The following is an 18,299-nucleotide window of genomic DNA, read 5'->3' as shown; positions in this document are numbered from 1 at the left end:
CCAAATAACAAAGTTGGAAAGGACCTTGGAGATCTTCTAGTCTGACCTCCTACTCAAGCAGGAACCCCTGTGCTATACCAGACAAATAGTTGTCCAATCTCTTCTTAAAAACCCCCAGTGACTTCTGAAGGCAAGTCGTTCCACTGATTAATCGTTCAGGAAATTTCTTCATTCTAGTTTGGTTCTCTCCTTGATTAGTTTCCATCTCTTGCTTCTTGTCCTGCCCTCAGGTGCTTTGGAGAACAGGCTGATCCCCTTTTAAAGGAAACCATATTGAAAACAGGACTTCCTACAACGCCCAGATCCAGAAAGCACCCAATCCATTTAATGTACTGTGTTTCCCCAAAAATAAGACCCTGTTTTATATTTTTTTGAACCCTGAAATAAGCGCTTGGCCTTATTGCCATGCGCTCAAAAGCCTGATTGGGCTTATTATCAAGAGGATGTCTTATTTTGGGGGAAACAGGGTACTTAATGGGTTGTGTGAATTTGTTCATTACAACTGGCTCCTCAATCCATGGTAAGATTCATCTTCTACTTCAAAGCAACTCCAACCTATTCATCTCACTTTGCCCTCGACTTCCAGCCCTTGGTATTTTCATTCACATTTTGGGCTAGAGAAATTAAGATGACCAATGTATAAGCTTACCTATGAGGATGAAGGCAATGGCCAGGATAAAGGTTAGAGCATAAGCCCTCAGTGGCTCCTTATTCTTTCCATAACCCTTGGCGAAAAAGCCGATCAGAGGGTAGAGATTGTCCTGACAGAGGCACTAGAAGGAAGAGGGACATACATAAACTTGGAAGCAAGAGTCTCAAAACTCATTAGGGACAATCATGGCTGGTGGCCACAGCGATGTTTAAAGGCTTCTTGCCATAACCAGATGTTGGGCAGGTTGGAGCAAGTCAAAAAGATTTGATTTGGCATTAGTCCCATCTCAATCCATATGAACACGGGCAGAGGTGGGCTGCTGCTGGTTTGGGGCTGGCTCAGGCCGGTTCAGGCGAATTGTTAGTTGCAACCTGCAGGTGGGCCGGCCCACCTGCCCCGGCACTATGCAGTCTTATTTAGTCATGTTTTTAAGCCATGCGCATGCATGCAAGCCATGCGCACGAACAAAACACATGCGCGGAAGGCTGCATGCATGTGCAGTAGATGCGTGCTCATCTTTTTGGTACTGGGCAAACCGGTTGTTAATTCATGTGCCGCCCACCTCTGAACATGGGGCTCGATTCACCGCTCCCATTAATTTACCTGCGATAACATCTCTATCTTTTGGCTATGGAGATTCTCAATCACCACCAGGTCATGGTTGTCCCAAAGTTAATTTTCAAAAGGCAACTGGACTTTCTTGGGGTTTTTTTTCGTAAAAAATGTTTCTGAAGAACTGAAGAAACCCAGATGTTTCTTCAGTTCTGACAACGGTGAGGAATAGAAGGATTTATATTCTTTACGATTGCGAAGAATATAAATCCTTCCATTCCCCACCATCTGGTCAGAACTGAAGAAGCTTCTTGGATGAGAAGCGAAGTGTTTTCAAGAAGAATGTCCAGTTGTAAAAATCACTTTTGGGACATCTCTATCTACTTTTCTCTGATAAACAGCCCCGAAGTGAAGAACAAGAAAGCAATTTACAAGGCTGTTACAGCTTTTAATTAACTATCTCTATTCTTCCTCACCTCCGAGCTTTAAAACTGAATGATAATATTCAAACTCAGCACATTCAGAAAGAACTGAACTGGCGAAGTTCAGTCCAGACAGGTGAGAAAGAACTTGTTCCTTTCTTAAAGTTAAAGGCTAACCCATGAAATTGACCTGGTGATAGATTTGGGGAGAGATAAAACCAAACTTTATCACAACATAAGGAGATTACAGAGTTTGCTGCCAAGAGACTTGTGGAAAGTCATCCTCACAGTAGGATTTCTGCAACCCTAAGCTTCTCCAGATGTATTCAAACAACCAGAATTCACAGCCAACATCAATTTGAAGGATATTCTTGGGGGAAACCCCAACATGGTATCCAGTGGTGAAATTCAATTTTTTAAAACTATCAGTTCTGTAGGCGTGGCTTGGTGGGCGTGGTGTGACTTGGTGAGCGTGATAGGGAAATGATACTGCAAAATCTCCATTCCTACCCCACTCCAGGGGAAGGATACTGCAAAATCCCATTCCCTCCCCACTCCTGGGGAAAGGATACTGCAAAATCTCCATTCCTACCCCACTCCAGGGGAAGGATACCGCAAAATCCCATTCCCACCCCACTCCTGGGGGAAGGATTCTGCAAAATCTCCATTCCCACCCCACTCTGGGATCAGCCAGAGGTGGTATTTGCCAGTTCTCCAAACTACTCAAAATTTCCGCTACCGGTTCTCCAGAACCTGCTGGATTTCACTCCTGATGGTATTCCTATTTCATAGAATCATAGGGCTGGTAGGGATCTCGGAGGTCTTCTAATCTAACCCCCTGCTCAAGGTAGGAGCCTTGTACCATTTCAGTCAAATGGTTGTCCAGTCTATTTCTGAAAACCTCCAGTAATGACCCAAAGGTGCTTTTTCAAGAGGCAACTGGACTTTCTGGTTTTTCTTTGAAGACGTTTCACTTCTCATCCAAGAAGCTTCTTCTGAAGAGCTAAAGAAGTTTCTTGGACGTTTCGAAGTTTCTTAGAAGCAAAACATCTTCAAAGACAGTCCAGTTGCCTCTTGAAAAAGTACCTTTGGGACAACCATGACCTGGATGACTAAGAATCTCCACAGAGCTCCAGCAATGAGCACCCACAACTCTGGGAGGCAAGTTAATTCATTGATTACATCACACTCGTGTCGCAAGCACTGAGATGCTTCTGGGTTTAAAGGATTAACTGGGACATCACCATTGCCCCAGGGATGCCCAGTTGGAGGCTCCATTCAAGTCCCTGGCAGGACCTGGAGCGAAGGACGAAATCTCACCCCACCCCATGGCAGCACTCAGGTCTTGAATGTGGGCTTGCTATCTCCAACCCAGTGTCCTAAGCAGTGGTAAAATGCTCTGAAGTCTGCTACTGGTTTCCTGCATGCACACATGCACAGTGCACCAAACACGTTTGTGCACAGCAGGAGCTATTGCACAGCGCTGAGGAAGGAGGCTTAAGCCTTTTCTAAGGTAAGTAGAACAGCGAAGGAGGGAAACAGCTGTGCTGCATGATTTAGATTTGCTAGAAAGCAGGATTTCCTGCTTTCTAGCGAATATAAATCGCGCAGCACAGCTGAGCGTCAGAAATACCAGTTTGTTCAAACCGGCAGGGTTTTTTTACTATCGGTTCAGGTGAACCGGTCTGAACCGGTAGCATTTCATCCCTGGTAAGTATGTGAGTCACTGTGCTACCGTATTCTATTAATTAATTGATACTGTTTCTTGCCCCATAATTTTTTCCCCAATCTACCTGGAAGACCTTGGGGGCTGACACAAGGCAAGCCAAAGCAGAGGAGAGTGTGGCAGCGAAGATTCCCGCAGTGATCAGGGGGCTGAATGCCGACACCATACTCATTGTCTGGAAAAGAAGGAAGGGAGGGGGACAGTTTTGAAGAGAGAAAAGTCCAAGTCACACATCCCAAATCTCTCTTCTACTCTCAAAGAGCAGGGGGGAGGGGGGGAGTCCAGTAGCTTACCTGGTAATCATTGGCAAGCCCATATTCACAGGTCTGTGTCGTAGTACATTCGGTGAAGTTCCAGCCGTACCCACAGCCCAGGCCAACACAGTCTCCGCCGGTGAAGTTGGAAACCAAAGTGTCATTGAGACTTCCAGAGGCATCACGGATGACGCAAGCTCCTGTAGAAGATGAAGAAGAAAAAAGGTCTCACAGGATGGGACCCTGGCATGGCTGTCAGGCGCCTGTGGTCCCAAAATGGAATCTTAGTTACCTATGGTGGCAGCAATGGCCAAATAGCTGATGGTGGTCAGGAAGATAGCCATTAGTGTTCCTTGGGGGATGGCCACTGCTGGGTCCTGCAAAAGGAAGACCGTGGTGAGCAAAAATGGGTAAGAAGCTGGTGGAAGAAGAAGAAGAGACACAGGAGAAAGCAAGGGTGCATTCAGCTAAAACCATGAACAATATGATTCTTCACTTCCTAGAACTGCCTCCAACCCTGCACTCTCTTTCTAGCACCATCTTCTTGGCAGCTGGATGAAACCACCAGAAGATCTTTCTCAGTTCAGCTGGAATGAAGAACAGTGTTATAAAATTCTGATTATATGTAGCACCACAGAGCAAGCAAAGAGTACAGTCACCATGTGCTTTACTGCTCAACTGTTTTAACTGTGGTGCTATATATAAGCAGAATTTCTAACAGGTCATGGATTCAGAGATCCAAGCATGTTGCAGCAGCATAAACAGCCCAGTCATAACCAACTACAGAAAATAAGCGCAAGATACAGCAACAGAAAGAAGACTGCCACAGAATAAAAGAAAATGGCTAATAACACAGTAGCAACAAAGATTTCATTTGCAAACCTGACAAACCAGAACTATCAGTTTTGGAAATTCAAGATGAAGATGCTGCTAATAAGAGAAGGTACACAGTGACTGTACTCTCTGTTTGCTCTGTGGTGCTATATCTAAACACATTTCTAACAAACAGTGTGGTTTTTCCTCCTACAGCGGCCCCATCTAATGACATTTGAGGGAAGGGAAGCCATCATCAATGATCTGGAAGCCAATTAGCTGCTCCCTTTAGGGGACTATCCGCTGCTCCAACACATAGGTCCAGCCTTCAGCTCAACTGGGGCCGGGGACAATGTAGTTCTTCTGTTCCTGGAATTGCCTCTATCTGCTATATCAAAGGGTGGTAAGATGTTTCACCAGCACTGAATGTACTTTTGGGGCAAGTGCCAGGGATCAGAAGATATGCATGGCACTGCCCCAACCTACAAAGGAATTGTTGGTTGCAACAGTTGCTGCAATATTACTGCAATATTACTGCAACCAGCCATATGTGCTGGAATTCATTGGCACCACTCTCTTGCTTACCGTGACATGTATATTAAATCCAACGGTGCTCTATCTGGTCTGTTGCATAATTAGAGATCAATACGGTTACCAAGGACATTACTCAGCTAGGTATGGTATCTCTACTTGCTTGTTCTTCTTTCCCAGCCTGTAAGGCCCTTCCCCCATTTCCTATAAGCCTGAAAGCCCTGGTACCCAGGTGTGTGTCCATTCTATGCTTATCTGATCCAGGTAAAGTAATTTCACAGGCAACGGGAATTATTTTGCAAGGTGCAAACAATTCAAATAACTGCTGTAGTCCCCTTCTGTGAACCACAGCAGAACATAACCCATAAATAAGTTACTCTGTGTGGAAGACGTACTTTGAAGTCCTTGATGCTTTCTGAGCTTGGTTATTTGCTTGCAGACATTTCATTGCCCAACTAGGTAATATCATCTCTACTAATAGTACATCGCTACTTATGTTACCTAGTTGGGTAATGAAATACCTGCAGGTCAACAACTCAAGCTCAGAGAACAACACCAAGGACTCCACAGTTCAACCCTGAGCTACAGATATTCTCTTCTGTAAAATATTATTTGATTTAGTTCCATTCCAAATCTTACTTTGTGGGTTGGTTTTATTGCAAAACCAGGACGCTTCTTGAAAAGTTGAATTACAGCTGCACAAACCCCAGGTAGAAGGGTTAAGTATCTTCCAATATGATTTCCTTGTGTGCCTCCCTCATCTGAAGTGATCCAGATAAACAATAAAGGGCCTTTTCTGTGTTGGCCCCAATTTGGTAGTTCCTTCCCAGAGGAAGGCCACTTGGTCTTCATCTTCTTCTCTAAGAAGATCTTGAGGCAAGATTCTTAGTCCTGATCTTGGCCTTCACCTTGGAAGATCTTGAATCAAAGATCTTGGCCCTGATCTTCTTTTCTGAGCTTCTAACAGATAGTGGTTTGGGATTGGTCTAAATTGGTGTTTTTCACACTTGGCTGCCGTGTGAAAAATGTGTAGACTTCACATCTCATGCTGGCTATGGAATTCTGGGAGGTGAAGTTCACATATTTTTTTTAAGTTACCAAGTTTGAAAAACATTGGTCTAAATTATCTTTCTGAACAAAGGGGGTAATCTTTTAAGCCTATACCCTCTGATTGTTGAGGAGTTTTAGTGGGATTCCTTTGTCTTCTATGGAATGTGGCTTGGCCAGATCTTGCTCACACATGTCTAAAGAGCAACCTGAATGGAAAATTACTCTCTCTTTTATCCAAGTATGAGATCACCCTTCCTTAATCAATATCATATACTGTAGGTATGCTGGGTCTGCAGTTCCCAGAAGTCAGTTTTAAAGGCACCAGGATGCAGAAGGGTGTGTATGTGTGTGTGTTTTAACTCACTGCAGAGGAGCCTGGGGAAAAAAAAAAGAATATACTAGTACACAGGATATTCTATTTGTTTTCTTCATAAGCTCAAACCATGAGCTTTGGTTGAAATTGCTGTAAACCCTCACTCCTCATCCTGTACTAATGGTGAAATGCAAATGTCTGCCTTTGAGTCAAGTGTTGACTCTTGGCGATAGATGGACAAGTCTATGCAGTCTTCTTGGCAAGAGTTTTTTTGGCGGGGGAAGTGGTCCTAGGGTTGAGAGAAAGGGACTGGTTCAAAGTCATCCATCTGGCTTTGTCCCTAAGGCAGGTCTACAACTAGTCTCTAAACTTCCCATCCTACGTCTCAGGCTTCCTTATGAAAATGTTCTGCTGGTGGGAAAAGATAAAGAAAATGCCATTGACTTTCCAGCTGTTCCCACAGAGAGCAGAAATCTTCAAGATTCCCCCTCCTGGGTGGGTTCACAGCATCCAAAAATCGCCTTGGGTCCTTCTTAAGTGTCCCCATTCAAATCCCGGGGGCAAGGCTGCCAAAGAACCAGCTCTGTCAGCAAATGCGGAACATCGTGGGCAGGAGAAGACATTCTGCCTACCCAGCCGCAGCCATCTTGGGGAGGAGCTCTCCCATCCTACATCTCGAACCAAGCTAGCTCAGTAATATTTTATTTGAAAAAACAACCTTTAGTCCCCAAAACGCTTTCAGTCTTCTCCTTTTCTGGAAGTGCAAGCAGAATTTCTATGAGGTTTTTGACTTTTGAAGTCAACATTTCATCCTTTTGCTACAAGTCTGTAGAGATTCTCAGTCATCCAGGTCATGGTTGTCCCAAAGGCGCTTTTTCAGGAGGTAACTGGACTTTCTTGTTTTTTTTCTTTTGAAGACATTTCGCTTCTCATCTAAGAAGCTTCTTCAGCTCCATTCCATTCCCCACTATCCTGTCAGAGCTGAAGAAACTTCTTGGATGAGAAGTGAAACGTCTTCAAAAGAAAAAAAACAAGAAAGTCCAGTTGCCTCCTGAAAAAGCGCCTTTGGGACATCCATTTGCTATGTTTTCTCCAGACCCTCCTATGTGAGCAGGGGGTTGGACTAGATGACCTCCAAGGTCCCTTCCAACTCTGTTCCTGTTAACCTGACTCTTGCTTTCAGTGAATTTGTTACCATTTTTTCTCTCTCTACTTTTAAATCCTTTAAGTAGAAGAAAAATAGATGAGGGAGTCAAGCTATTCTCCAAAGCACCTGTGGGTAGGACAAGAAGCAATGGGTGTGGAAACTAATCAAGGAGAGAAGCAATTTAGAACTAAGGAGAAATTTTCTGACAGTTAGAACAATTAATAAGTGGAACAACTTGCCTCCAGAAGTTGTGGATTCTCCAACACTGGAAGTTTTAAAGAAGAGATTGGACAACCATTTGGCTGAAGTGGTGTAGGGTTTCCTGCCTAAGCAGGGGGTTGGACTAGAAGACCTCCAAGGTCCCTTCCAACTCTGTTATTCTATTCTATTCCTCTGAAAAATGCCCTGGAAATATTTTACTGATAAGTGAATATGAATCTTTAAGGACGGCAGACAACCAAGAGAAGAAGTCTTACTGAGTTCCATTATGTATTGATGCAACCTGCAGCCAACAGTTTCATCTTTCTTGAAGGAAAGCTGCCAACCAACTTACCTTCAGATCTCCTGAAATATTGGCCCCGGCCAGGATCCCAGTGGCTGAAGGGAAGAAGATAGAGAACATGCCAAAAAAACTTCCTGATTCTCCTCGCCATTCAGGCCCGAGGTTCTGCAAGAAGATGTCACCTTGAAGAAGGAAAGGAATTTAAAAAAAAAAAAAAAAAATCAAGTACCCCAAAAGCCATTGAACTTTTTTTATTTTAAAGGCATTTGGCTTTTCAAGAATCCAGACTATAGAGCTTCCTTAGACAGAATCAAGCTATTTGCTTATCTGCTTTAATGTGGTTTGCTTTAATTAGCAGCAGCTCCTTAAGATCTGTCTTTATTATTCTACTTGATGACTCAGAAGACGGAAACCTGGAGCTTCAGTAGGCACAATAAATACTTGAACTCTTTCCTTTGTCCCCCCGAAATAAAGGCTCTAGTCCTCCTCCTCATCTCCTTTTAAGGACCCAATAATCCCTTGCAGGGTGGAATTTGGGCAACTGAATGGCGCTATCAGAGTATTTACTGGCCAGATGCCCTTCCTGTTGCCAATACAGAGTTTTGTTCAGCAGATATATTCTCATTGTGCCCAGAGAGAGAAATATCTTCCTCTACCCAGGATCGAACTCACAGCCTCCTGATTGTGAGGCGAGAGCTCCACCTCTAGGACACCACACCACTCAGGCTCTAGTCCTCATGATTCCAAATAAAGGACACTCTGAATATGAACACTGGAAGCTGCTTTACCGCGTCACAATACTCAAGTCTGGTTAACTGTAATGTACTGAACAAACTAGAGTTGCCTGTATTGACAAACCAAACGATGACTATGTGAAGAGTATGTGGTAGCCCGGTGGAACCCATTACATAGTGCAATGTGTGAACCCCAGGCAGAGGGCAGAAAACTGATCTGTCTTTGGCCAGGGATGGCCAGTATTGTTTTAGGCAAAAATTGTTCTTCGTCTGGGTCCATTGGAAGTCTCATGGACAGAACTTGTGACCTTCACTGGGCCTGTTGGGGACAGAACTTGTGACCTTCGCTGGGCCTGTGAAATTCAGTTCTTCCTGAATATGGCCTGCTCTATAATGTTATTGAACTATACCACATGTTTGGAATCATTAGGAAAATAATGCTGCAGAGTGTGCAGGAGTATAAATGTTGCATCTGCTACAACTCTTTAAAGCAGCTGTGTCTCAGAAGATACAGTTGCTTTAAAGAGGAAGACAGTATTTGTATTGCTACCTAAACTGGGAAGCCATGCAATCTGTATTATATAACTATGGTTCTGTCCAGAAGATCAAGAATTGCAGAGAAAGAGTCTTACTACGGTAGCTGAAGTAGCCTGTGGACATTCTCTCTGGTGAGGCAGGGATTAAGGTCCCGACGAAATAGTTGATGAAGGATATCATGATGACAAAGAAGAAAACAACTTGAGCCTGGAAATAGAAACAACAAGAGAAAAGATATAAAGGCTTCATTCCCAGCTGGATCAGCTTCCTGATCCTGGATTTCATGGGAGACTTATTCAATATATATGGATTTTACCTGAATTTGATTAGTTATTTTCATTCACTGGTTAGATACAGGTAGTCCTTGACCTACAATCACAACTGAGCCCAAAATTTACATTGCTATGTGAGACCTTTGCTCCATTTTACGACCTTTTTTGCCACAGCTCTTAAATGAATCACTGCAGTAGAAAACACGGTTTTTAAGCGAATCTGGCTTCCCCCATTGACTTTGCTTGTCGGAAGGTCGCAAAAGCTGATCACAGGACAAACACACACACACACACCTGGGACACTGCAGCCGTCATAAATATGAACCAGCTGCTGTGCATCTGAATTTTAACCACATGACGGTGGGATTGCTGAAATGGCCATGAAAAACCGTCATAAAGCACCTTTTTTTGTAACTTTGAACAGTCACTAAATGAACTGTTATAAGTCAAGGACTACCTGTATATCCTTTGTGCAATTAAAATCTACAAGGTTCCCTGGGTAGACAGTGTAGCTTTGCAGTATCCAGAACTAAGATTAATCCTGAAGTTTTATCCCCCTTCCTAAACTGAGGACAGTTTGATTATTTCTATGGAGATCTACCACCTTTGCATAACTGGTTTAATTTGTTGTTTTCTCCCTCACTTCCTCAAGGGTTTTTGCCTAACAGTCCATACCACAATGCTGCTCGGCTCCCTTTTAAAGATTTCAACAGCTAACGGCACTGCCAAAAATTGTTAGCAGCCTCTTCTCCTGTGCTGTTAATAACTTCAGCCAGTTGCTGCTACCAGATAATGATATGATAGCAATTGTATAATAAGGTGTATATTCCACGTCATGAACAGCTTTGCCAGATAATCATCTGTAGCTCAGTGTTTAATATTCAGAAACAAGTCTGACTGGTTTTCCTCCTGATAATCGTTTGGAAAACCTTCCCAGAATTGCCCACACATTGTATCTGTCCTCCAGATATCTGAAGATTGTTCCTTCTGAAATTGTCAGATGACACATAGACCCAAAGTGGAGACATCCACCCCCCCAACCCACATTCCTTGGATTTCCTCAATCATCTTCTCTAACCGCTAAGATCTACTCTCTCCTTTGGACTGGCCACCCATCCCAATGTCAACAGGTCTGTGCCATTACTTTCGCTTCCCATTCCATGCCAGCCAAAGCGATTCCAAGGAGGACGGTGACAGTGATCACACCCACGATGCGGATATCGTTCACTGGATCGGTCATCACGGCATCAGACTCCTGTGGAAAGATGCAGAGGGTGAACATTTCCTTCCTATCAGCTTCCTCCTCTAAGCAGCCTCCCAGAGGCAAGCTCGTTGCTGCTACCATCCTGAGATGGTTAGATTGACCTGATTAGCCCAACAATGTCATATAGTCTTAAATGGTGGGGAGCAGCACTGGGGGAAGGAAGGAAGGAAGGAAGGAAGGAAGGAAGGAAGGAAGGAAGGAAGGAAGGAAGGAGGGAAGGAAGGAAGGAAGAGAAGGCAGGGAGGGAGGGAGAGAGAAGGAAGGAAAAGAAGATAGGGAGGGAGGGAAGGAAGGAAGGAAGGAAGGAAGGAAGGAAGGAAGGAAGGAAGGAAGGAAAAGAAGAAAGAGGGAGGGAAGGAAGAGAAGGCAGGGAGGGAGAGAGAGAGAAGGAAGGGAAAGAAGAAAGAGGGAGGGAAGGGAGGAAAGGAAGGAAGAGGGAAGGAAGGAAGAGAAGGCAGGGAGGGAGAGAGAGAGAAGGAAGGGAAAGAAGATAGGGAGGGAGGGAGGGAGGGAGGGAAGGAAGGAAGGAAGGAAGGAAGGAAGGAAGGAAGGAAAAGAGGAAAGAGGGAGGGAAGGAAGAGAAGGCAGGGAGGGAGAGAGAGAGAAGGAAGGGAAAGAAGAAAGAGAGGGAGGGAAGGGAGGAAGGGAGGGAAGGAAGGAAGAGGGAAGGAAGGAAGAGAAGGCAGGGAGGGAGAGAGAGAGAAGGAAGGGAAAGAAGAAAGAGAGGGAGGGAAGGGAGGAAGGGAGGGAAGGAAGGAAGAGGGAAGGAAGGAAGAGAAGGCAGGGAGGGAGAGAGAGAGAGAAGGAAGGGAAAGAAGAAAGGGAGGGAAGGAAGGAAAGAAGGAAGGAAGGAAGGAAGGTAGGTAAGAGAAGGATGGAGGCAGGGGTGAAATGCTACCGGTTCACTCCAGTTCATGTGAAATGGTAGTGATAAAAACTACCTATTCGCCAGAAACGGTAGTAAAAAAAATGCTTTAAAAATTTTTAAAAAAGGCTCCGAGAATTGCGCGGCACAGTTGATTGTCAATCAGCTCTGCCGTGCGATCGTCGGAACCTTTTTTTAAAACATAGTTTTTATTAAACATTTTCCAACTTTAAAAACCACACATAACAAATACAAATAGAAACAAAGAAAAAGAAAAAGACAAGCAACACAACAGTATAATACAATTTTACAGCTAACAGTTCCAGCGAATAGGTAGTAAAAATGCTTTTAAAAAGGTTCTGACAATCACAGCTTGTGCTGCGCGATCATCAGAACCTTTTTTTTTATTATTTTTTTTAAAGCATTTGTTACTACTATTGGTTCCAACGAATAGGTAGTAAAAAGATACTTTAAAAAAGTAAAAAAATAAAGGATCCGATGATCGCGCAGCACAGCTGTGATAGTTGGAACCTTTTTTTTTTTTACTTTTTTAAAGCTTTTTTTTTTTTACTACCTACTCGCCCAAACCGGTAGTAAAAAAATGCTTTAAAAACGTTTTTTTAAAAATGGCCACGCCCACTGTCACATGACACCCTACCAAGCCACGCTCACAGAACCGTAAGCAACAAATTTTACATTTCACCACTGGATGGAAAAGACATAGAGGTAGAGGTAGAGGTTGAGGGACGGAGGGAGGAAATGAAGGAAGAAAGGAAACAAAAGAAAGGAAGCAAGGGAAGAGAGGGAGGGAAGGGGGGAGGCGGGAGAGAGTGGGAGTTGGACTGGGAGTGGAAGACGGAAAGGAAAGGAAAGGAAAGGAAAGGAAAGGAAAGGAAAGGAAAGGAAAGGAAAGGAAAGGAAAGGAAAAAAGGAAAGGAAAGGAAAGGAAAGGAAAGGAAAGGGCAAATCTGCTTTAGATACTGTAGAAGTATGAGATCTGTAAATTGGAAGGTAAAAATGGCTTTATCAGGAATCCAAGGACTCACCCCATAATTTGCACAGCTAACTTGCTATTCAGCAAAACAGTGAGAACAGTATTTCTTAATCTTGCCAACTTTAAGATATGTGGACTTCAACTTCCAGAATTCCCCAGCCAGCATGCATCCATTGCTGCAGCATGCTTCCCATGCTAGCTGAGGGATTCTGGGAGTTGAAGTCCACACATCTTAAAGATGGCAAGGTTGGGAAACCCTGAGCTAGAAGAACAGAGGAAAGAAAAGTGTTTTTTTCACACGTACCACCAGCAGGTCCTTCACGGTTTCGGAGAAACCCACCACATGCATGGCTACAGCCACAGCATTGGCAAAGGAGAAGAGAAGACCAATGGATCCACCAAGTTCTGGGCCCAAGCTGCGAGAGATCAGGAAGTAGGTTCCCCCTACACCCAACATAAGGAAAGTGAAGTCAGTTCTATTTTCCCTATCACCTGACCAGCCCTACCTGTGGAAAAAGTCACTTATTTTAAAGTATTTTAAAATAAGAAGTAGAAGGCTTTTGCACACTGGAGAAGCAGCATATAAAAACTTTAATGCAAGCAACATTTTTGTTGAATATTAACAAGGCTAAAATATATGAAGAATGGTTGCAGGAATTGGGTACGTCTACTCTAGTGGAAAGAAGGATAGGGATGACATGATAGCAGTATTCCAATATTTCAGGGGCTGCCACAAGGAAGAGGCATCAGCCGATTCTCCAAAGCACCTGAGGGCAGGACAAGAAGCAACAGATGGAAACTAATCAAGGAGAGAAGCAACCTAGAACTAAGGAGAAATTTCCTCATAGTTAGAACAATTAATCAGTGGAACAACTTGGCTCCAGAAATTGTAAATGCTCCAACACTGGAAGTTTTTAAAAAGAGTTTAGACAGCCCCTTGTGTGGAATGGTACAGGGTCTCCTGTTTGAGCAGGGGGTTGGACTAGAAGACCTCCAAGGTCCCTTCCAACTTTGTTATTCTGTTATTTATTGTGGGCAGTTGCTAGATGTTCAGTGTGTGCAATCTTGGCAATCCTTACAACACTTCTATAAAACCAGTCTGTATTATTGTGATGCCTTAATCTGGAGATGATAGCAACCAGACTCTGGCAAACTGGTTTTCGAAAGGCTGCCTGGTAAATTCATAAATGAAGTGAAACTCTTCCAGTTTCTAGAAAGAGTCTGTATAGCTGTGAATGTGTGAGCTGCAGAAGGCAAATTGAACTGGGGCTACAACAGACAGTGGACATTCACCTTTGCTTCAGACCTAAACTGGAAGAGAGACAGGAGGAAGGATCCTACTATCCCAGAGAAAACTACATCAGCCAAAGCATCAGAAAGCAAGACAAAACACAATGGACAGAAACTAAACAAGGAGGGAACCAACCTAGAACTAAGAAGAAATTTCCTAACAGAGAGAACAATGAATCAGTGGAACGGTTTGCCTTCAGAAATTGTGGTGCTCCATCACTGGAGGCTTTTAAGAAGAAAATGGACAGACATTTTTTTTGAAATGGTATAGCTGCTGGAGCAGGGAGTTGGGTTAGAACAGTGTTTCTCAACCTTGGCAACTTGAAGATGAGTGGACTTCAATTCCCAGAATTCCCCAGCCAGCATAGGTGGCTGGGGAATTCTGGGAGTTGAAGTCCACTCATCTTCAAGTTGCCAAGGTTGAGAAACACTGGGTTAGAAGATCTCCAACTCCAACTCTGTTATTCTGTCTGTCTGTTTGTTTGATCCTCACCTCCCAGAGTATCATGCTGGATTTTATTCTTAAATAACATGTCCTTTTCTTAAATTCACATTTTATGAGGCTTTCCCTCTTGGCTGCACTGTAAAACTCAGCAGGGCTTGGATAGCCCTTGAAAAGGGACACTTCCAGAGTCTGGAAGCTAGATTGGAAAGTCTAACAAGCATGCAGGAAGAGCTCAAGGCCAAACCAAGGGAATATTTTCCCAAAGTGAAATCCAGCTACGTAGGAAGATCTGGCAGGCTCTAGCTGATTTTGAACAACTAAGCAGGGTTGGGTATGATTAGTACGTGGATGGTAAAATTGATCTACCCTAGGGCCATTGTCTAGACTGGTAAATCTGTTTCACCAGCAGGTTGGGAGAAAAATCTGTTTCACCGGTAGGTTGAAAAACATTTCAGAGGAAGACAGTGCCTAACATCAGCCCCTATCTACATGCCTATGAAGTCACTGTGAGTCAAGCAGCACTTAAAAGAGATATCAGCTACCTTGTCATTGATGCTGCCCAGGGATAACAGATTAACAGAGTTGGAAGGGACGTTATAGGTCATCTAGTCCAACCCCCCCCCCATTCAAGCAGGAGACCCTATACCCGTGATGGCGAACCTATGGCACGCGTGCCACAGGTGGCACACGGAGCCATTTCTGTGGGCATGCGAGCTGTCGCTGTAGATCAGCTCTATTGTGCATGCGTGCGCGCACCTCCCATCAGCCAGTTGATTTTTGGGTCTCTGCCGCGCATGTGGGAGATGCACGTCCATGCCCATGTCACCCCACCTCTCCCAGGAATCTCCACGTAGCCTGTTTTGGATGCCAGGTAATTACAGGGCTTGCTCGGAGGCTCTGAGAGGGTGAAAAAAAGCCTACCGGAAGTCTGGAAACAAGCTGTTTCCAGCCTCCAGAGGCTTCAGGGAAGCATGCTAGGCCCAAAATGGGGTGTGGGGGGTCACGCACGCATGCATGGGGTGGGGTGGGGCAGCGTGGGGGTGTTGCACATGCCTGCACAGGGGGTCATGGCGTGCATGGGGGCATTGGATTATGGTGTGGGCACATGCCCACGTGCTATCTCGCACACACATGCACTTTTGGCCCCCGAAGAAAAAAAGGTTAGCCATCACTGCCCTATACCATTTCTGACAAATGGCAGTCCAATCTTTTCTTGAAAATCTCAAGTGACGAAACTCTCACAACTTCCGAAGGCAACTTCTGTTCCATTGGTTGATTGTTCTCACCGTCAGAAAGTTCCTCCTCATTTCTAGGTTGAATCTCTCCTTGGTCAGTTTCCATCCATTATTCCTTGTCTGGCCCCCGGGTGCTTTGGAGAACAGCTTGACCCCTTCCTCTCTATGGCAGCCCCTCAAATATTGAAACATTGTTATCATGTCTCTCCTGGTCCTTCTCTTCACTAGATTCTGTAACTGTTCTTCATATGTTTTAGTCTCCAGTCCACTAATCATCCTGGTTGCTCTCCTCTGCACTTTTTCTAGAGTCTCAACAACCTTTTTATAATGTGGTGGTGATATAAGGAAAGTGAAACAAATCAATGCTATGGGCTGGAAAAAAAAATAGCATGGAAGAAAATGGGGATGAGGGACCAGAATTGGACCTTAAATAATAATGAGGCAGAACACAGAATAGTCTTCTAGTCCAACCCTCTGTTCAAGCAGAAAACCCTATTCCAATTCTGGACAAATGGCTGACCAATCTCTTCTTAAAAACCTCCAATAATGGAGCATCTACAACTTCTGGAAGAAAGTTGTTCCTTTGATTAATTGTTCTCAGTGTCAGGAAATTTGTCCTTAGTTCTAGGATGGATCTTTCCTTGATAAGTTTCCATCCATTATTTCTTCCCCTGCTCAGAGTGCATGAATAAATACCCATGGTGCTGAGCCTAGGCCCCTTTCCATCATATCTCCTGGGCTCTTCAAACCTTCTTCCTACCACCATGTTCAGCCATCTTCCTTCCAAATGCAAAGAAATACCACCCAGCCATCCTTCCTCCTCAATCTTGATAGTTTCTTTATCTGATGTCTATTCAGCTTCCACCTGATTTTTCCTGCACCAATAACTTTATAAGTCACTCAGGGAGCCCTACAGTAAAGACGAGCAGGAGTAGCCATGGCTCTTATGGAAAACTCATTTTAGAAAGGTGAAGAAGTGTTGAGGGAAGACATTGAAGCATGAAGTGGCCAGAAGAAAGCACGGGTTGTAACCCACATCTTAATTTGATCTGAATTCTTTGGAATGTCCTCCTCTAGAGCAATGACATTGAGAGGTACAAAGACTGGGCAAGGAAATGTTCTCTAGACTTAGATGTCTAGTCCTCAGCCAGCTGGCTGGGGAATTCAGGGAGTTGAAGTCCGTAAGTCTAAAAGTTGCCAAGTTTGGAGACTTCCGGTCTAAGTCAATTGCTCCCACAATATACTCTGAATTCTGTTTGACCGGAAAATGGGCAACTATGGTGATTTTAGGACCTGGGAATTCTGGGAGTTGAAGTCCACAGGTCCTAAAGTTGCCTTAATTGTCCACCCCTGCAGTAGACTTATGCCAGCTGTGCTGAAGATGGACAGTTTAAGTACCTTTAAAACTATGTTAAAAAACTAAAACTATGTTAAAAAGTTTAACTATATTTAACTATGTTAAACTGCCTGGATGTTCCTTTTTTTACCAGCTCCCCTGAACTCTGTTCAGGGCCCCTTGAATTGGCTTCTTGGACTCTGACCAGGTTTGTACTTTGACTTTTTTCCCTTTTTATGCCTCCTGACCTGGAACTCTGATTACTTGGTATATATACTGTTTGTAAGGATGGCTTTACCTGAACTGCAGAAACCTGAATGACCATTAGAGGGCAGCAAAGAGATACACAGACGGACAGACAGACAAAGTATACTGGGCCAGTAGCTGAGCCAGAAAAGGGTTTGTAAAATTGTAAAAGATGGTTTACCTGCTTTGACTTTGCCGTTGGTGGAAATTGCAGAGATGGAAAGACCAGTAATACTGGTCACCACAGAGGACATGAGAATGATCAACCAGGTTAACCCTGAAAGAACAAGGAACATAGTCTGGTACTTTTGGAAGTATGGCTGTCTAACATCCATGGCCTAATGTAGATATTTAATAAAGAGGTGATGAACCGTATTATGTTCTTTTTAATACAGGTAGTGCTAATTTAAGGACTGCCCTGTTTAACAATCGTTCAAAGCTATGATGAAGTTGAAAAAGTGACATTACGACCAGTCCTCACATTTATGTCCGTTGCAACGTTCCCGCGCTCACGAGATTGTCATTTGTGGGTGTCACAATCCTGGCATGTAGTGTCAGAGGAGAAGTCAGCGGTACAATTGCAATCACATGATGTCTGCTTAACAACCTGCCTGACTCATTTAATAACTGTGGAGGAAATGAGGTCATAAGTTCATAATTGTTGCATGATGTCTCCCTTAATGACAGTGTTGCTTAGCAACGGAGTTGCAGGCCCCAACTTTGGTTGTTAAGCAAGGATTATCTGTACCAGATTAAGATTTAGGAGCTTTCTGTCCAATCTTGTAATTATTAAACTGTAATTATTCAGCTAAGATTACTTATATTACATTATTACTGCCTTGCTTTCTCCTAATTTGAATGCAGCTTGATTAGCCTTTTAAAAAAAATAATTTTAAAAAATTAAAAAATTTAATTTAAAAAAATTAAACAATTTGTCCTTCTATTCTGAAGAGATATTTTCTGTGGACAAAACGCATTTGAAGGTACAAAAATATCAAGCAACATTAAAATATATGTTTTTTCCTCCTTGCATGTATAGGTAACTCTCGATTTATGACAACAATTGACCCCAAAACTATTGTTGCTAAATGAGACAGTTATTAAGTGAGTTTCGGTCAT

At 43.6% G+C, this 18,299-nt stretch overlaps 1 protein-coding gene across 1 annotated transcript in view; it reads right to left on the bottom strand.

Moving 5' to 3' along the window:
* Positions 1-18,299, bottom strand: part of LOC117662186 (solute carrier family 12 member 3-like) — a 43,886-nt gene that overhangs the window by 21,671 nt on the left and 3,916 nt on the right. The window contains exons 4-12 of the mRNA XM_034411500.3: positions 17,362-17,457; positions 12,933-13,072; positions 10,650-10,760; positions 9,329-9,440; positions 8,014-8,144; positions 3,899-3,983; positions 3,646-3,806; positions 3,420-3,527; positions 650-773 (exon numbers count right to left, since the gene is read on the bottom strand). Of these exons, the coding sequence (XP_034267391.2) occupies positions 650-773; positions 3,420-3,527; positions 3,646-3,806; positions 3,899-3,983; positions 8,014-8,144; positions 9,329-9,440; positions 10,650-10,760; positions 12,933-13,072; positions 17,362-17,457 (1,068 nt within the window). The remainder of the gene's footprint in view (positions 1-649; positions 774-3,419; positions 3,528-3,645; positions 3,807-3,898; positions 3,984-8,013; positions 8,145-9,328; positions 9,441-10,649; positions 10,761-12,932; positions 13,073-17,361; positions 17,458-18,299) is intronic.

This window comes from Pantherophis guttatus, chromosome 4 (genome assembly GCF_059756535.1).
Source record: "Pantherophis guttatus breed Tessera chromosome 4, ASM5975653v1, whole genome shotgun sequence".
In the NCBI taxonomy this organism is placed as follows: domain Eukaryota; kingdom Metazoa; phylum Chordata; class Lepidosauria; order Squamata; family Colubridae; genus Pantherophis; species Pantherophis guttatus.
The sequence above is the reverse complement of the archived record's forward strand: the minus strand, read 5'-3'. Positions and strand labels throughout refer to the sequence as shown.